An 18,124-nucleotide genomic window follows, 5' to 3' on the forward strand; every position below is an offset into this window, starting at 1 on the left:
ATTATGAGAATTGTTCCCATCTTCCTCTCATATTAAAGACAAGGCAGAGAGAGGGCTCCATAAAACAAATGTCCAGTCAGGGCAAGGATAGAAAGAGTGCAACAAAGATAATAAATCATTAAAGTTATATCTTCAAAGGGTCTTCTTTGTTCTTCCAGAATCCAATATTGCAAGAATCATAAAACTGCCACTCCTTCTCAACTTCTTGTCCAGTTCAAATTGGATAAAAACAAAGAATATTATTCCCACCTTTTAAAAAAGATTGGGAAGCAGTCACAAATTAATGTGATACTACCTCAAAGTAAAGCATTAATCAAAGTTTTAAAATATATTTGTTTAACTGTGACTCTCATTTCTGGAGAAGATTCTTGAGCAAACATGCATTTGTAAAAAGATAAAGCAAAATCTTACCAAAACAAGTATTTGCATTTCCATACCAGTATTAAAAGTTTAAAAACCTAACCAAACTTTAATTATACATATTGCATATTTAATATTTAAGTAATATTTGAGTAATTTTGTATATATGTTGGTTTATTATTCTAGTTCATTTAAATAATTCATAATGTTACATGCATAAATATATGAATTGCTTATGTCATAATGCTACCATGCGATATGTGTGTGCATCACTTAGAGGTAAACACGGTTAGAGTAACATTCCTGGTTCTCTTGATTTCCTTTGAATTAGTTAAACATTTTGAAGTTACAAAAATGTGACGAATATTTTTTTGAAATGCACCCGAAACCTGCTTGTTTTGGCTTGTTTTGAAGTGCAGCAAGATGTTTGAACTAAACACTGCGAGGAACAGTGAGTAATAATAGTGTAGCAGGTGTAGAGACTGCTGAATTTTTAAAAAAGCAGTGCCGCACATGTTCTTCGGAAGGGAAGCAAGGTAAGACATGATCAAGTTGTTTTTTTTAAAAGTCAGAAAATGGAAGAATTCATGGATTCATAAAGAGTGAGTACTGGGTGATAACAATCATAAAAAAGAGCAGAAGTGGGTGGCTACATTGGAAAGACAGACATGTTACAACACGTAACAGATAACTGAATTTTATATACTAAGCGAATTGAACAGTATTTTGAAGCAAATGAAATAGCCAATGAGAAACAAGTACCAATTTGCTATGTGCATTTGGGTTTAAAGGCATACAGTTTGCTTCGAAGTTTGACTGTTCCAACCAAACCAGCGGAAAAGAGCTTTGCTGATATGTTAAAAGTAGTGGAGGAACATTTAGAACTGAAGTCATTGTTGCTTGCAGAATGCTTCAGGTTTCATAAGCAGACTCAAAAGGAAGGGGAGCCCATTTCAGCATATGTGGCTGAATTGAAGCGATTGTCCAAGCACTGTCAGTTCGGTAATGGCCTTAATGATGCACTTAAGAGATTAATTAGTTTGTGGAATCTTACAATAAAGCAAACAAACAGCTCCTCACTGAAGCACAACTTACATTTAAAAGAGCAGTTGAGCTCGCTGTATCAATGGAAACAGCAGGCAGAGACATAACTGAGTTATAATCAGGAATAAAAGTGAACGCTCAAAATTGCAACATCTAAATAGAAATCAGCCTGGCTGAACAAAATGTGTGACTGTTGTGGCAGGGGCTTACACACACCAGATCAATGCAGATTTAAAGGCGAAACTTGCAGAAGAAGAAACAAAGTAGGACACATACAAAGAGCATGCCAGGCAAGTAAAAATACATGGACTGCCCAGAGAAGTTAGAAGTTAAGTTGCAGTTTCAAAAAGAGCATTAAACAACACAGTGTTGATGAAAAACTTGATAATGATGAGAGTGACTCAGGACCGTGTAGCCTTGAGATTTACAATGTGAAAACTACCAATTGACCAGCAATATGGCCTGCACCAAAATTGTGTGTAAAATGGAACTGGACACTGCTTTGGATGTTTCAGTCATTCCACAAAATGAGTTTGAATGGCACTTCAATGATGCCAAATTGAAGCCTGCAGATATCCCACTCAAAAGGTCTACCGAAGGTGAATTAAGAAAGGTACTAGATGATGCCATAACTCTAACCATGCCAAACACCATGAACCATTGCCCAACAGAGTGTCAATCTCTGTGCCTCTGGTTGGAAACCATATTGGATCAAGGAAGGACCATGCTGCTCAGAGGAAGCAGGAAAGTGATGAAAGCACTGGTCAGACATTATCTGAGAAAGGTTCTGATATGTCAATTAGGCAGTTACTTGCAAAATGTGGCATGGTTTAAAGCTGGGAGAGAGTTCATGGAGCTTCAGGAAAGTTGCAAGCACTCTGCTTTTGTGAGTGTAAAGAACCAGAATCTACTCTGCATGCGTTAAGGTTATGGAATGAACTTCCAAGTAGGAGACAAGAAGCTGCTTGTAAAAGTAGATGCAAAGACCACAGCCAGCTCGATGAATGAAAGGCTAAAATGAAAGGAGTCAATGAAATTACAAAACAGAGGATTCATCAGATGATGTCGTGGATGAGGAAACCAACAGGCAAGATCAGATTGTAAAAGGAGCAATAGAAGGATTAATAAGAGAATACTCCAGAGAACGAAATGCACCTTCCCAAGATCAGGATGCACAAACTGGAAGAAGAAAAAGGAAGACGAAGAAAGGTGGCGACCACTGTCAGAACCACTTCCTGTGGTCTCAGGGTCAAGTCCTACAACCACCATAGGGGAAAACGCAGAACCTGAGATTGTTTTCCCAGACACAAGTCTCACCTGCCAAGCAGAGTGATTCCCCTTGTCAAGAAAGACGTTATCCTACAAGAGTAAGAAAGCTTCCACAGTGATTAAATCTTTAGGCCTGAATGGAACAATTCAAAGTTTACTATGCTGTAGATGACTGTATATAATAGTTGCATTGTATAGTAATCTGTGTATATAGTTGATGCATTCTCTATTGAGTTGGAGTTCATAGCTAAGCAGGGAGAAGTGTTGTGTATTTCATATTTAAGTCATGTTTGAGTAATCTTATATAAACAGTATATTGGTTGATTAAGCATTTTTGTTTGTTTAAATAATTCATTACGAGGTATACGCATAACACCATGAATTATATACATCATGATGCTATCATGTGATATGTCCGCTGCTTACTTAGAGTAAACCGCAAAGTTAGACCCACATTCCCCACTCTCTTGTTTTCTTTTGAAATAATTTAATGTTTTGGAGTTACAAAACAACAATACATTCTATAGTTGGCACAGAATTTCTATTTGCAGCCAGTTAACTCAAATAGCACCTTGAACTTCTTAATATGTTTTGCCAGTAATTTGCATATTTCTAAGTCTTCCACAGCTCAGCTTGTCTGGTCTTCAAGCTAATGGCTTACTGTCTGAGAAATACCCTGCAGAATAGGCTCTTTTACTCCTCTTGTTCCAGCAAGAGAGATACAAATTAAGTATTGTATACAGCAATACACAAGAACTAGCACTAGCACATTATAGAGAGATCATAAAAGAGATTCTGCAGATACTCAAGCAATATCTATGTAAAGGATTATATATATCATATATCTCAAGCATATACCTCCTTCTAGAAAATGCGTAGGACTGCACTTTTAATGCACAGGCTTACGTGGTTTATTCACCTTCACAGGCTCTGAAAAATCCAGAATTCTATCCCAAAGAAATGATTGAATGCTTGGATAATAACTGAGAAAAATTTGGCAGAAGTTACTCAAACTTTACTTAAACAATTCATTACTTCTTCTCAATATGAAGAACCATTACCAGCTGTTTTCAGTAGAAAAATGTTCCCAAGATATATCTGATTGAAACACTTACCAAAGGGCAAGGTTTTAAAATGGGATGCCAAAATATTGACTTTTCCTGTAATCAACTCATAGCTGATTTCCTTCAGAAACTCAGTTGTGGTGAGCATACTCTCTGCTAACACTCTGGATTGATAGTGACCTGAAGAAAAAAAATTTTTTTCATTGTTATCATAAAGCACACAATAGGTTGCAGCTGAAATTAGTAATACTGTAAAATGTGCAACTGAATTTTTACCATTATAACTTTCAGTTCAGTACTGCCTGAGATTTTCAACTACAAGATGAGACAGAAGTAGTTTTGGACATCTGGCTTATAGAATTTAATTATTTATAAACTGATTTGTATTTTAGCCGAGTGTTTATATTCATCTGATATTATCTGTGAGATAGAATAGTAACTTGGAGAAGTTACTGAGCACAACAGGCTCTTGAAGTAGAACTTCACTCAATTTCATTTGCCCCATCACTGAACTGATCTCATAGCCTTATGAACTCACTTTCAAAGACTCTTCATCTCATGTTCTGGATATTTATTGCTTATTTATTATTATTTCTTTTCTCTTCTTTAATACTTGCACAGTTTGTTATCTTTTGCACGCTGGCGGTTCGTACTGTTGGTGTGGTCTTTCATTGATTCCATTATGGTTATTGGGTTTATTAAGTAAGCCCACAAGAAAGTGAATCTCAAGATTATATATGGTGACATATATGGACTTTGACAATAAATTTACTTTGAACTTTCAATGAAGATAAATCAAGATCACTGCGAATGCACAATGACATTGCTCTATGTTGTGTATTTAATATTTCAGTGTTACTTGAGTAATATTGTAAATATATTGTTTGATTAAGCATTATTTGTTGTTTACATAATACGTTGCAGGTTACATGTACGTAAATGGGTATATAAAATTATGATGGGTATAGATAGAGTGAATGCAAGCAGGCTTTTTCCACTGAGGCTAGGGGAGAAAAAAAAAACCAGAGGACATGGATTAAGGGTGAGGGGGGAAAAGTTTAAAGGGAACATTAGGGAGGGCTTCTTCACACAGAGAGTGGTGGGAGTGTGGAATGAGCGGCCAGATGAAGTGGTGAATGCGGGCTCACTTTCAACATTGAAGAACAACTTGGACAGGTACATGGATGAGAGGTGTATGGAAGGATATGGTCCAGGTGCAGGTCAGTGGGACTAGGCAGAAAAATGGTTCGGTACAGCCAAGAAGGGCCAAAAGGCCTGTTTCTGTGCTGTAATGTTCTATGGTTCTATGGTTTTATCATTACGCCGCCAAGTCGTATGTACGAGCTTCACTTAAAAAGCAAAACTAAGAATGTACACAAGTTCTTCGCCCAGCTTTGTGTTTTCATTTAATTAGTTTTATGTTTTAAAGTTACAAAACATAACACACTATGTGTAATTAATAGAAAGAGGCCCTTTACAATTTGCCTTACAAGGTATATAGAGATTCTTCACTTACAAGGCAGCTCAGAGATTCACTGAAACAGTAGACACTTCCTACAACTGGGCCCAAACCCAAAGTGGGTCCATCAGTCCCTCATTAGAACCCCTGAGAAATTCCTGATGAAGACATCTTTATCCATTCTAACTTGATATTGAAAATGATCTCGATTGAAAGGAAATCACTTGTGGTTTATTATCATTTCCCAGCTAGATCGAAAACTGTGTGATAATTTATGCAATACTGTTGTTGCTATGAATTTCCATTTTGTCATAGGTGGTTTGGACAATTATGGTAGCAGTAGAACAGCCATATCCCTGATCTGTGTTCACTATGCTTCATCCCCATAAAGTGATACTGGCAGATCATGGTTTATAGCTGATACATCAAATCATAAGTTGCATATTTTAACATGGCTGAGTTTAAATTCTGCTGGTTTGAAAAGAACTACTGGGAAATTAAGACACAAGTACCAGTGAAGAGAGAGCACCATGCTCCATAGTAGTGCGCATGCGCTGGTCGTGCATGCAGCCTGGTACAGCCGTTCCGATCTATTCTTACTTTCTTCTTACTTTTTAATCCAAGTTATTTTTTGTATTTTTTTTTCTCACGGTAACACGCCGAAGCTGCACCCTCTTTAACATGCTGGTAGAGAGAGAGTTTTATTTGGGTTTTCTTTAGCACTGGAAATGGTTACATCCCGACACACGGGACAGAAGCAAGGTCGCATTGTGTATTCCACGGACCAGCAAATGCCGGCCGGTTTAGCGAGCAGAGCGGCAGACACCCCTGCTGAAATCCGGAGGAAAACACACAGAGGATGCAGAGGGGGATCACAAAGCCGAGGAAGGAGGACTGGGTCGAGACAACAGAGACTTCTGCAGAAGAGGAGTTTGGTGGGTAATACCGTTCCGCCTGACCAGAAGTGCACTAAGAGCGGTAAGTGTAAAGGAGTGGGGTGCTTACTGATCTGGTTAACAACGGATGGTGCAATCCGGGGCATATTACGATCGAGGAACATGTTTGCAGACTGGATATTGAACTTTTTACTGTTGGACTTCGGCCACATTCCACCGTGATACAACAGTTGGCAGCACGGGAGGTCGTTCCTGCCTGTGGCCATCGAACGTGCAGCTCCTCCCGTGGAGGGTCAGACACCCTGAGCCAATAGACTGGTTCTGGACTTATTTTCCATCTGGCATAGTTTGCATTTTGTTGTTTGACTGTTGGGGGTTTTGTATTGCTATATTTATGCTCTATTCTTGGTTGGTGTAGCTGTAACGAAACCAAATTTCCCTCGGGATTAATAAAGTATATCTATCTATCTATGTATCTCAGGGGAATGACTGATGGAGAACTGCACAGGAAGTATTGGACGAAGAGCGCTATAGAATAACCACTGCTCCAGGTCAGATGAATGGGGAATATTTTATCAGTAGGGCCAAGAAGTGGGTACAACAGCAGAAAGGAATGGGTCAGATATCCTGCACTGCATCTTGATAAAACAAGAAAAAGTGCTTCTGCCTCCCCCCCACCCTGCTCACGGGGCATGCAAACAGCTGCAGTGAATGTTACACTGAGACATGCCAGAGACTTGCATTGGATGGCACCACATCATGGGCTGAAGGGCCCATACTCTGCTGTACTGTTCAATGTTCTCTATTTGTAAAGCCTACAACATCTGCATGATCACTGGAAACTCTTCAAAAATTGAGATGATTATAGGAAAGTGGCGATTTTTCCCAAGAAGTTTTTGCCACTTTGACAGAGCGTCTTCATTGCACTAGCCAGGAGCATGATTTAACTCTTAGACGTGCAATTCAACCTGATTCTCCCCTCCAAGTGGTTAACTCTACTATAGGACCAACTAAGTCAGGAAAGTCAGCTGTATGTTCCACAGGCAAGGGTGGAAGGGAGGAGGAGAAGATGGCGGTGCAACACAGCACGCTCGCCTCTCCGGTGAATGATATCTGTTATCTGTCAAGTAGGGGACAATGCACAATCCAAATTTGATGAAGACAGACGTGAGAGTACGGAGGAACATCTGGAGAAACTTCTGAAATGCCCGCTTCGCTGCCGCTGCTACTGTGTGGTAACCGGAATCTCCGGAGCAGAAGGCCCCGAATCCTCGGCTTTGCTTCTTTCGGCGGCCAGGGCTAGGTCGAAGGCACTCGGCAGAGGATGGCACTCGGGAGGCTGTATTGGAGGGGCTGGTCGGAGGCTCGAAGTTTTCGGATGGATGGACTCAGTGTCGGCTGTGGCCGGCTGCTTCCAAGGCATCGGCAGTTGTCGGTGCCTTGGAGGTTTATGGCAGGGAGTTTCTCCCTTTTGCCGCCTGCTATCGGGGACTCGGGAGTCGATCCGGACTTGAGACTTTTTTTACCATGCCCAGGGTCTGCTCGTCATCAAATTATGGTATTGCTTTGCACTGCTGTAACTATATGTTATAATTATGTGGTTCTGTCAGTATCAGTGTTTGGTTTGTCCTGTTTTCTGTGTTAGCACTCGGGAGGAACATTGTATCATTTCTTAATGCATGTATGCATTTCTAAATGACAATAAAAGAGGACTGAGTGTTCTCATAATCTAATCTTTCACAGGCTCAGAGAAATATTGTGATTATCCTCTACACATTCTTGCATTGAATCCACTGTGTACTGTACAGCCAAAATCTGTCAAATGATTAACTAGGATTTGAATGACACAAAATAACTACAGGTATTTTTGTGACATGCAACAAAACCTTCTATTAAATAAACTATTGATTCAGTCAAATGTCCTGTAAAGGGCAAATCAAATATTTGGAAAATACTTAATTTTCTAAAAATTTGGAAAACTAACATATTAATCATAACTCTGTAACCCTAAGGTATTACTTTAAATGAAAAAAACTATTTATCAGTGTTATCACACAGTTTGAATTTATGTTTTGTTAACAGGTTAGTCTTGAACAGATTAAAATGTGACTTACCTAAAACCACTACACAAAATTCATTGCCTCTTATCTTTGAAGTACAAATGACTACCACATAGTTAGGTACTTTCTGTTGAAGATGTACATCACCAAATGTTCTTAAGGTTTCTGAGATGCCTTCAGCCAGAGAATTCTGAGAGAAAACAACTTGCACTAGATCTCTTGAGACACTGGCAGCAAGTCGTGCAAGCCAGGGCAGCTGTCCTGGCGACACAGTGGAAGAAGGGCCTCCAAGTTGTAGGGATCTGTCTTTGAGGCTTGAGTCCTGTATAGCCTTCAGCATAATCTGTTCAAACTCTTCCCTGAGAGGCATTTGGTCTGGACCTGAAATAACCAAACTTACCACAATCACTTAAGTCTGAAATATGCATAGAAAAAAAACAAATAACCCAACAATTATTAAAAACAAACATAGATTAACTCCTAAAATGCAGTAAACCCATAACTTTTGAAGCATTTAATTTCCAGGAAACAGCCACAAATCCCGAAAACTACAAATACCATTTATTCCTGCTGGTTCCAGGAAATTATATCATGGGCAAGGTCTACAGAGCTGACTGAGACTTTTATTTATTTGGAGTCTTGCCCGGAATCCTCTCAGAGTGGTAGGTCATGTCGACCCAGGTACAGTCACCAACACTGGGCTTTCAGGGATACATTTAGAACTTTGCTAGTAAAATACATGGATAGAGAGGGATTATCTGTTTTGACAAATCTCTTCCTCAAAAATCCCACACTATTAAAACAGTGACGCTGGAAACTGCTCACAGCAGTTCATGCTGCAGCCTTACAGCAACTTCACTTGAAACACTATGCCACTGGGATTTCATTTCAAACATGTAAAATCATGAAGGCTTAATATGGAAAGTGTTTGAGGCATGTTGCTTTCCAATACCAGTCAAGGGAACAGGATAGTGATATGCAGTTTACTAGTGACACATGGCCTAGATGTCCTCTCAATTGTTTCTCTTGCTATAAATCCACAGAAAGAATTCAATGGATGCAAGTTCATTGGCTGTACAGATTGCAGGTCTGGCAATCAACACTAGCATTCTAGCAGTAAATCCTTTCAGAACTCACAGCAAGTATAGCATTAGACAAGTACTTGAAAAGAAAAGGTTTCGAGAAATATGAGCCAAACACAGGCAAATGAGAATAAGTCAGATGGACATCATGGCTGGCAGGAACAAGATGGGCCAAAGTGCCTGTTTGTGCTATAAATTCTGTGCTATGACTCTATAGGAGAATTAACTGAATTAGTGAAATATTTCTAGTTAACTGTTTAATCTTACCCAGCTGAATCAAATATTGTATTGTTAAGAGAATCATATTTTCCACAGTTAGGATCTGGCTGTTGGAAACACCCAGCTGTGCTAGTTCAGTTGAAGTCAGCTGTGGAAACTTGTAACAATTCACAAGTAGAGGGCTTACTACAATATCGCCAACATTGCCATAAAAATATGGTAAAGCACCATAACCTGCAAAAGGAAGAAGATAGTTTAGTCTCTCATTAATTTTCAAGATAAATTTTATTTTGTCTGCATTGGGATATGTCTTTGATACTTACTTGGTGATGATGGCCTGAGGTCAATTTGCTGAAAAATAGCTGCTCCAACCTTCACAGTGAACCTCTGACACATGGTAGAGCCTCCAGCATGTAATTCTAACATGTGGGGGGGGGGGAACAGGAGAAGCCCCACCTATTGACCACACTGCCTACCCCCAACTTTCCCCCATGAAAATGCAGATCTGATGAGATCTGTCTGGGCCACATGTCAGATGTAAATGTTTTCAAGACACGACCATTGTTTCAGAAACACTAAAAATATTCCAAAACTATTAACAATTAAACAAACGATCATTTCTTAAATAATAATAAAATAAGGATCTTAAAATACAGACATGAAAGGTGATGGGTTAAGCCTTTACTTTAATCGTGGATATTCCACCCTCACTCAATTGTTTTCTCCATTTTCTTAAACTAGACAGATAGATAACTCCAATCCTGACGTAGCTATAGTAGAAAATGGTTTTATTATTCACCAATGTGTTGCAGTACACGAGGAGCCGGTATAAAATTACAGTACTACTCGGTGTTCTTACGAAAGACAGATCCAAATATTGATTGAAATTCCTTCAAATTCTAACAAGCGATTATATAATTAATGAATATACAAGCAGTTATATAATGGCTGACTTGATGACAAAAGCTAATTGCTTAACCATGCAATAACAAGTGATCAACAACAGCTGTGGAACTTGCAATTAAGCAATGGTATCTAGAAATTAGAAATAAAATAACAATCCAAATCAGGAAATACTTAACAATGGGCATTCTACTCAAAAGTTAAACAGGTATAACTAACTAGTTGGTAAAGGTGTTGAGGTAGAAAATAAAGTTAATTTTAATGTCTTGGAAATGAATTAAAATCTCCACCCTTGATTTCAAACAGATGCCTAAATGGCAAAAGAGTTTGGCTTCAGGTCCACCCTCTGTACGCACTTGGATAAATATTATGCTGCAGGTCCTATCAGCAGGTTACTTACAAAACGCAGAGCAACTTCTGCTACCCAAAATCTAGATATATACAATCTAAAGGTTGGTCAGGAGGGGATAGTGTAATAGCGAGAACATCTTCTATATGAGCTGGACACTGTCACTCACCTTGGCTTGCAAAACAAAAACTCACATCAAGACAAAGACAAATTTAAGACCACAAATTAATTAGTTCCAGATTGTTAAGTACAAAAAAAACAAAGAGGAATGAACTGTCCCTACATTATGACTTAACCTTCTTCATGTAACCAATAAATATTCACCATAGTAATAGATCAAAATAATAGTTTTTCTTGGACAATCCTACCATGTTCACTGTTTTACAAAGAGGGAGTGAGCAACTTAATCCAAACACATTAAAGGCTAATGTCAGATAAACAAGAGCACACACACAAAAAGAAACATGCGGAAATCATATATGGGATAATGTTTATAAACAGAAGAGATACATTTTCAATTATTTATTGTACTATGACTGAACATTGTTTTTCAATATTTTAAAAAGATCTGTGATCTTCATTCAGTAAGCTCCTCACCCAGTACAAATGGATGAGTGCAGAAATCGATTTTAGGTCCACAGTTTCCAGTTTCTTTATTTGGCAGACATGCCCAGACTGCTGTTAAGAACTCAGAAAGTCATTCCAACACATAATGGAGTCAATATAATTTTACCTTATTAAAATTGGTTAAACCATATAACCATATAACAATTACAGCACGGAAAAAGGCCATCTCGGCCCTTCTAGTCCATGCCAAACTCTTACTCTCACATAGTCCCACCGACCTGTACTCAGCCCATAACCCTCCATTCCTTTCCTGTCCATATATCTATCCAATTTAATTTTAAACGACAACGTAGAACCTGCCTCAACCACTTCTGCTGGAAACTCGTTCCACACAGCTATCACTCTCTGAGTAAAAAAGTTCCCCCTCATGTTACCCCTAAACTTTTGCCCCTTAACTCTCAACTCAACTCTTAACAAGCAATTTATATTAATTTCTAATGGAGTTGTTATAATCTCTAAATCAAGGAAGGTAAATGAATATAGGTAGTACGTACCTATCAGAATAACAGGTCTCACTCCAGAATTATTCAATAAGTTTTCAGGGATGATTACAGTTTCCCCTGCGGGGATTGGTTGCGGCTGCAAAACTCCAGATGGCATGGACTGAGTAACAGGCACAGGTAGTGCAGCATCTACAGAGACAAATGGTGCACAAGCACAATATTCTCAGTTTTCCTTAAAACTACTATGTTAAAATGAAATTCTTAAACAGCAATTCCTAAACTAGTATCTGCGTTTTCTGGTACTAAAATTAACAAATTGATTTATCAAATCTTTAAATTCCTATTAATATGATAAACACCGTTAAAACTGTAAAGCTGGGAGGTGAAATGAAAAGGAAGTTTCTGGGAACCTTGAGGAATTTGCAGCAGTGTCGGTGTGGGTCTGGGAATGTAAGACTTCAACACTACAATTCATCAAGAGTGTGTGAAGGAAGCCTTAGTTTTTAAAAGAGAATTCTCCTTCCACTATTAAGAACTCAGAAAATTACCCAAACAATATAATCGAGTCAATATAATTTTACCTTATTAAAACTACTTAAACAGTGCTTAACAAGCAATTCGCATTAATTTCCAATGGAGTCATAATAATTGTTACATCAGAAAAGATCACTTGCAATACTGATGCAAGGTTTCAACCCAAAACATAGACAACTCCTTCCCCTCACTCCCCCACTACAGATGCTGCATGAAACACAAAGTTCCTCCAGTAGATTTCTCCAGATTTCAGCATCCGCATCACAAGACTGTCTAGAAAGGAAATTTAATACAGCAACATATAGGTGGGCAAATGAACAAAAGCTTGACCAAAAATGCAAATTTTAAGAAGAAGGAGGTACTAAAAAGTCAGATAAATTTAAGGACAGGCTAGGATCTGGGCAACTGACAGCATGGTTATCAGTGATGGAGCAATATAATTGTGGAGGCTAGAAATGTAGAAGCATAGATATCATGTAGAGTCAGAATTAGAATCAGGTTTAATATCAATGGTATACCTTGTGAAATAAATTGGTTTGAGCCTGCAGTACATAATAATAAAAATACTATAAATTACAATATAATTATAATTATAATTATTATAAATTACACTGGCCTGTGGAACGTGGCCAGTGAAGGAGTGGAGCTTTGAAGCTTTGCCTCGAGAGGCTTTGACAAGAAGAGGCGGACAAGCTTGCTCGCAGTTAGTCTTTACAATGTCTCCTGAGACGGTGATGTGCCTCTCATGTGAGATGTGGCAGTCGAGGGGGAATGCCCCACTCCCACAGAGTCACATCTGCCAGAAGTGCATACGGCTGGGCGATCTGGAAGACCATGTAAGGAATCTGGAGCAGCACCTGGATGACCTTCGACTCATAAGGGAAAATGAGGCAGTCATAGATGAGAGCTATAGGGAGGTAGTCACACCTAGGCTGTCGGAAGCAGGTCGTTGGGTGACAGTCAGAGGGGGGAAAGCGAAGGTGAGCAGACAGGTAGTGCGGAGCACCCCTGTAGCCATTCCCCTGAATAATAAGTTTACCATCCTGGATACTGTTGGCGGGGACAACCGACCAGGTGTGAGCCACGGTGGCAGGGCCTCCAGCACTGAGTCTGACCCTGTGGTGCAGAAGCGTGGGACGGAGAAGAGGAGAGTGTTGTCATTGGAGATTCTATAGTCAGGGGAGCAGACAGGAGATTTTATGGACATGAGAAGGACACCCACATAGTTTGTTGCCTCCCGGGTGCCAGGGTCCGGGATGTCTCTGACCGGGTGCACGACATCCTGGTATGAGAAGGAAAACAACCAGAAGTCGTGATACATGTTGGGACCAATGACATAGGCAGGAAGAAGGATGAGGTCCTGAAGTGTGAGTTTCGGGAACTAGGCAGAAGGTGAAGAACAGGACCTCAAGGGTGGCGTTTTCAGGATTGCTACCAGTGCTACGTGACAGTAATGGTAAGAATTGGAGGAGACGGCAGTTGAATGCGTGGCTGAGGAGTTGGTGCAGGGAGCAGGGTTTTAGATTTTTGGATCACTGGGATCTCTTCTGGGGAAGGTGGGACCTGTACAGATTGGATTGATTGGCACCTGATTAGTTCCAAGGGTTTAGATGGGGCAGAGTTTGTTAAGTGTGTACAGGATGGATTCCTGTCACAGTATGTGGACAGGCCGACTAGGGGGAATGCCATACTAGAACTAGTACTAGGTAATGAACCAGGTCAGGTCACAGATCTCTCAGTGGGTGAGCATCTGGGGGATAGTGACCACCGCTCCCTGGCCTTTAGCATTATCATGGAAAAGGATAGAATCACAGAGAACAGGAAAATTTTTAATTGTGGAAGGGCAAATTATGAGGCTATAAGGCTAGAGCTTGCGGGTGTGAATTGGGATGATGTTTTTGCAGGGAAATGTACTATGGACATGTGGTCGATGTTTAGAGATCTCTTGCGGGATGTTAGGGATAAATTTGTCCCAGTGAGGAAGATAGAGAATGGTAGGGTGAAGGAACCATGGATGACAAGTGAGGTGGAAAATCTAGTCAGGTGGAAGAAGGCAGCATACATGAGGTTTAGGAAGCAGGGATCAGATGGGTCTATTGAGGAATATAGGGAAGCAAGAAAGGAGCTTAAGAAGGGGCTGAGAAGAGCAAGAAGGGGGCATGAGAAGGCCTTGGCGAGTAGGGTAAAGGAAAACCCCAAGGCATTATTTAATTATGTGAAGAAAAAAAGGATGACAGGAGTGAAGGTAGGACCGATTAGAGATAAAGGTGGGAAGATGTGCCTGGAGGCTGTGGAAATGAGGGAGGTCCTCAATGAATACTTCTCTTCGGTATTCACCAATGAGAGGGAACTTGATCATGGTGAGGACAATATGAGTGAGGTTGATGTTCTGGAGCATGTTGATATTAAGGGAGAGGAAGTGTTGGAGTTGTTAAAATACATTAGTACGGATAAGTCCCCAGGGCCTGACGGAATATTCCCCAGGCTGCTCTACGAGGCGAGGGAAGAGATTGCTGAGCCGCTGGCTAGGATCTTTATGTCCTCGTTGTCCACAGGAATGGTACCGGAGGATTGGAGGGAGGCGAATGTTGTCCCCTCGTTCAAAAAAGGTAGTAGGGATAGTCTGGGTAATTATAGACCAGTGAGCCTTACATCTGTGGTGGGAAAGCTGTTGGAAAAGATTCTTAGAGATAGGATCTATGGGCATTTAGAGAATCATGGTCTAATCAGGGACAGTCAGCATGGCTTTGTGAAGGGCAGATCGTGTCTAACAAGCCTGATAGAGTTCTTTGAGGAGGTGACCAGGCATATAGATGAGGGTAGTGCAGTGGATGTGATCTATATGGAGTTTAGTAGGGCATTTGACAAGGTTCCACACAGTAGGCTTATTCAGAAAGTCAGAAGGCATGGGATCCAGGGAAGTTTGGCCAGGTGGATTCAGAATTGGCTTGCCTGCAGAAGGCAGAGGGTCGAAGTGGAGGGACTACATTCAGATTGGAGGATTGTGACTAGTGGTGTCCCACAAGGATTTGTTCTGGGACCTCTACTTTTCGTTATTTTTATTAACGACCTGGATGCGGGGGTTGAAGGGTGGGTTGGCAAGGTTGCAGACGACACAAAGGTTGCTGGTGTTGTAGATAGTGTAGAGGATTGTCAAAGATTGCAGAGAGACATTGATAGGATGCAGAAGTGGGCTGAGAAGTGGCAGATGGAGTTCAACCCAGAGAAGTGTGAGGTGGTACACTTTGGAAGGACAAACTCCAAGGCAGAGTACAAAGTAAATGGCAGGATACTTGGTAGTGTGGAGGAGCGGAGGAGCAGAGGGATCTGGTGGTACATGTCCACAGATCCCTGAAAGTTGCCTCACAGGTGGATAGGGTAGTTAAGAAAGCTTATGGGGTGTTAGCTTTCATAAGTCAAGGGATAGAGTTTAAGAGTCGTGATGTAATGATGCAGCTCTACAAAACTCTGGTTAGGCCACACTTGGAGTACTGTATCCAGTTCTGGTTGCCTCACTATAGGAAGGCTGTGGAAGCTTTGGAAAGGGTACAGAGGAGATTTACCAGGATGCTGTCTGGTTTAGAGAGTATGCATTATGATCAGAGATTAAGGGAGCTAGGGCTTTACTCTTTGGAGAGAAGGAGGATGAGAGGAGGCATGATAGAGGTGTACAAGATAATAAGAGGAATAGATAGAGTGGACAGCCAGCGCCTCTTCCCCAGGGCACCACTGCTCAATACAAGAGGACATGGCTTTAAGGTAAGGGGTGGGAAGTTCAAGGGGGATATTAGAGGAAGGATTTTTACACAGAGAGTCGTTGGTGTGTGGGATGCACTACCTGAGTCAGTGGTGGAGGCAGATACACTAGTGAAGTTTGACAGACTACTAAACAGGTACATGGAGGAATTTAAGGTGGGGGCTTATATGGGAGGCAGGGTTTGAGGGTCAGCACAACATTGTGGGCCGAAGGGCCTGTACTGTGCTGTACTATTCTATGTTCTATGAACTATATGTGTATAAAAATAAATTAAGTAGTGTGAAAAGAGATGGACAATATACTGAAATAGTGTTCATTGATTCATTGTCCATTCAGAAATCTGACGACAGATGGGCAAGACACTGTTCCTGAAATGTTGAGTGCGTGTCTTCAGACTCCTGCTCTTCGTTCTCCAGGGTAGCAATAAGAAGGCATGTCCTGGGTGATGGAGATCCTTCAGGATGGAGTTGGCTGAGTTTACAACTTTTTTCGATCCTGTGCAGTGGCCCCTCCATACCAGAGATCCAACCAGTTAGAACGTTCTCCACATCTGTAGAAATTTGTGAGTATCTTCCTGAAACTCGTTATGAAATAGTGTTGTTAGATGATGGATAACTCCAAAGAAATAGTAAGGCAAAGGAATGGAAGAATTTGAAAAGAAGAACTTAAAATTGAGGAGCTTTTCATTTGGGAGTCATTGAGCAAAGAGGTGATAACTGAATAGAACTTGGTGCAGGAAAGTAGAGCTTTAGATCACAACTTTAGTCAGGGCAGAAGATGGGAAATCATCCAGGAAATCTTTGAAACAGTCAAGTACATCATAACAAAAATAAGGATTTCAACTGCAGCTCAGCAGTGTCAGCAAAGGTGGAATCAGGTAGCTACGGGAATAAAGGCAATAGTCAGAACTTCACCCTATGATTGAACGTCCAGATAACCTCCTGGGATAGGAGTAACGGTGTAGGGCCTGAGTCTGAGGTGGGAACCAAAGTCTGTGGTTTCCTTTTTGCTTCAGTAAAGGAGTACATGTCACCATATACCCCTTTACAATGTGTTTTCAGAAAATATCACCGAGGCCAAAATCTAAATGAGAAATAAGAGCTCCCTGACAAACTCGATATTAGAGTAGTCATACACCAAGCAGTTCTGCAGCTCTAAAAGAGATGCAAATGTGGTTTTGGACACATCTTACCAGATCTCGGCACTGGTCTCACAGCTGGAACAGGGACTACTGTGGGAGCAGCATTCGGAGAGCCTGGAGACCACCCACGATGGCGCTTCTTAGGTGGCCCAGAGCTTGTCATAATGCCTGCAAGTATTATGAAGTATTATTTAGGGATGAATTTTTGCATCCTTGAGAAAGCAAATAGTTACATTTCATTACATAACTCATACTATTACTATACAATGAATAACATGGATATAGTAAGTAATTGGATAGATGAAATAATTGTTGAGACCTCATAAAAACATTAAAAAGTGCTCATACAAGACGGCCTTTCAAGCCTGTAAACTATTCAATATCATGAAACTCATTTCCCTTTAAAGTCCCTCAGGCACAAAATTTCTCTGTACTTCAAGAATCAAACTCTGCCTTGAAATAACTCAGCATTCACATTACCCCGAGGTGAAGAAATCAATGATCTACAACCCTGAGAGGAGAAATTCATTCTCATTTCAGAATTAAGTGGTCAGCCCCAATTCTACCTTGGTCTGCCTTAAGGAAAACATTCCCACAGCATCTATCCTAGCAACATGCCCCTCAGAATATTACATGATTTTATAGATCCCATGTTATCCTTCAGAGTGCAAAGCAGAATTCTGTTCAATCTTTCGTCATCAGATAGACCTTCAGATATGATCTAACCAAAGTTCTATACAATGAAGCAGCGTCAACTGCAGGACTTTTGGGGCATCGTAATTACCTTTGTGTAGATGAATAACAAAATCAAACAAGGTGTCCATTCATATGATTCAAAAGACTCCAGTTAGACAATGCAAAATGCATGGCAAAATTTGGAATCCTGTTACCTCATTATGTAGCTAAATTAGTGTAAG

The 18,124-nt window shown here is 40.4% G+C and overlaps 1 protein-coding gene across 8 annotated transcripts in view; it reads right to left on the minus strand.

Annotated features, from left to right (window-relative positions):
• The window catches only part of greb1l (GREB1 like retinoic acid receptor coactivator), a 293,936-nt gene that overhangs the window by 86,693 nt on the left and 189,119 nt on the right, over positions 1-18,124 (minus strand). For all 8 annotated transcript variants that reach the window (XM_063062702.1, XM_063062729.1, XM_063062718.1 and 5 more), the window contains 5 exons: positions 17,259-17,375; positions 11,827-11,964; positions 9,502-9,687; positions 8,207-8,533; positions 3,789-3,917 (listed from right to left, as the gene is read on the minus strand). In XM_063062702.1, coding sequence (XP_062918772.1) covers positions 3,789-3,917; positions 8,207-8,533; positions 9,502-9,687; positions 11,827-11,964; positions 17,259-17,375 — 897 coding nt within the window. The remainder of the gene's footprint in view (positions 1-3,788; positions 3,918-8,206; positions 8,534-9,501; positions 9,688-11,826; positions 11,965-17,258; positions 17,376-18,124) is intronic.

The sequence above is a fragment of the Mobula hypostoma genome, chromosome 1 (genome assembly GCF_963921235.1).
Source record: "Mobula hypostoma chromosome 1, sMobHyp1.1, whole genome shotgun sequence".
Taxonomy (NCBI): Eukaryota; Metazoa; Chordata; class Chondrichthyes; order Myliobatiformes; family Myliobatidae; genus Mobula; species Mobula hypostoma.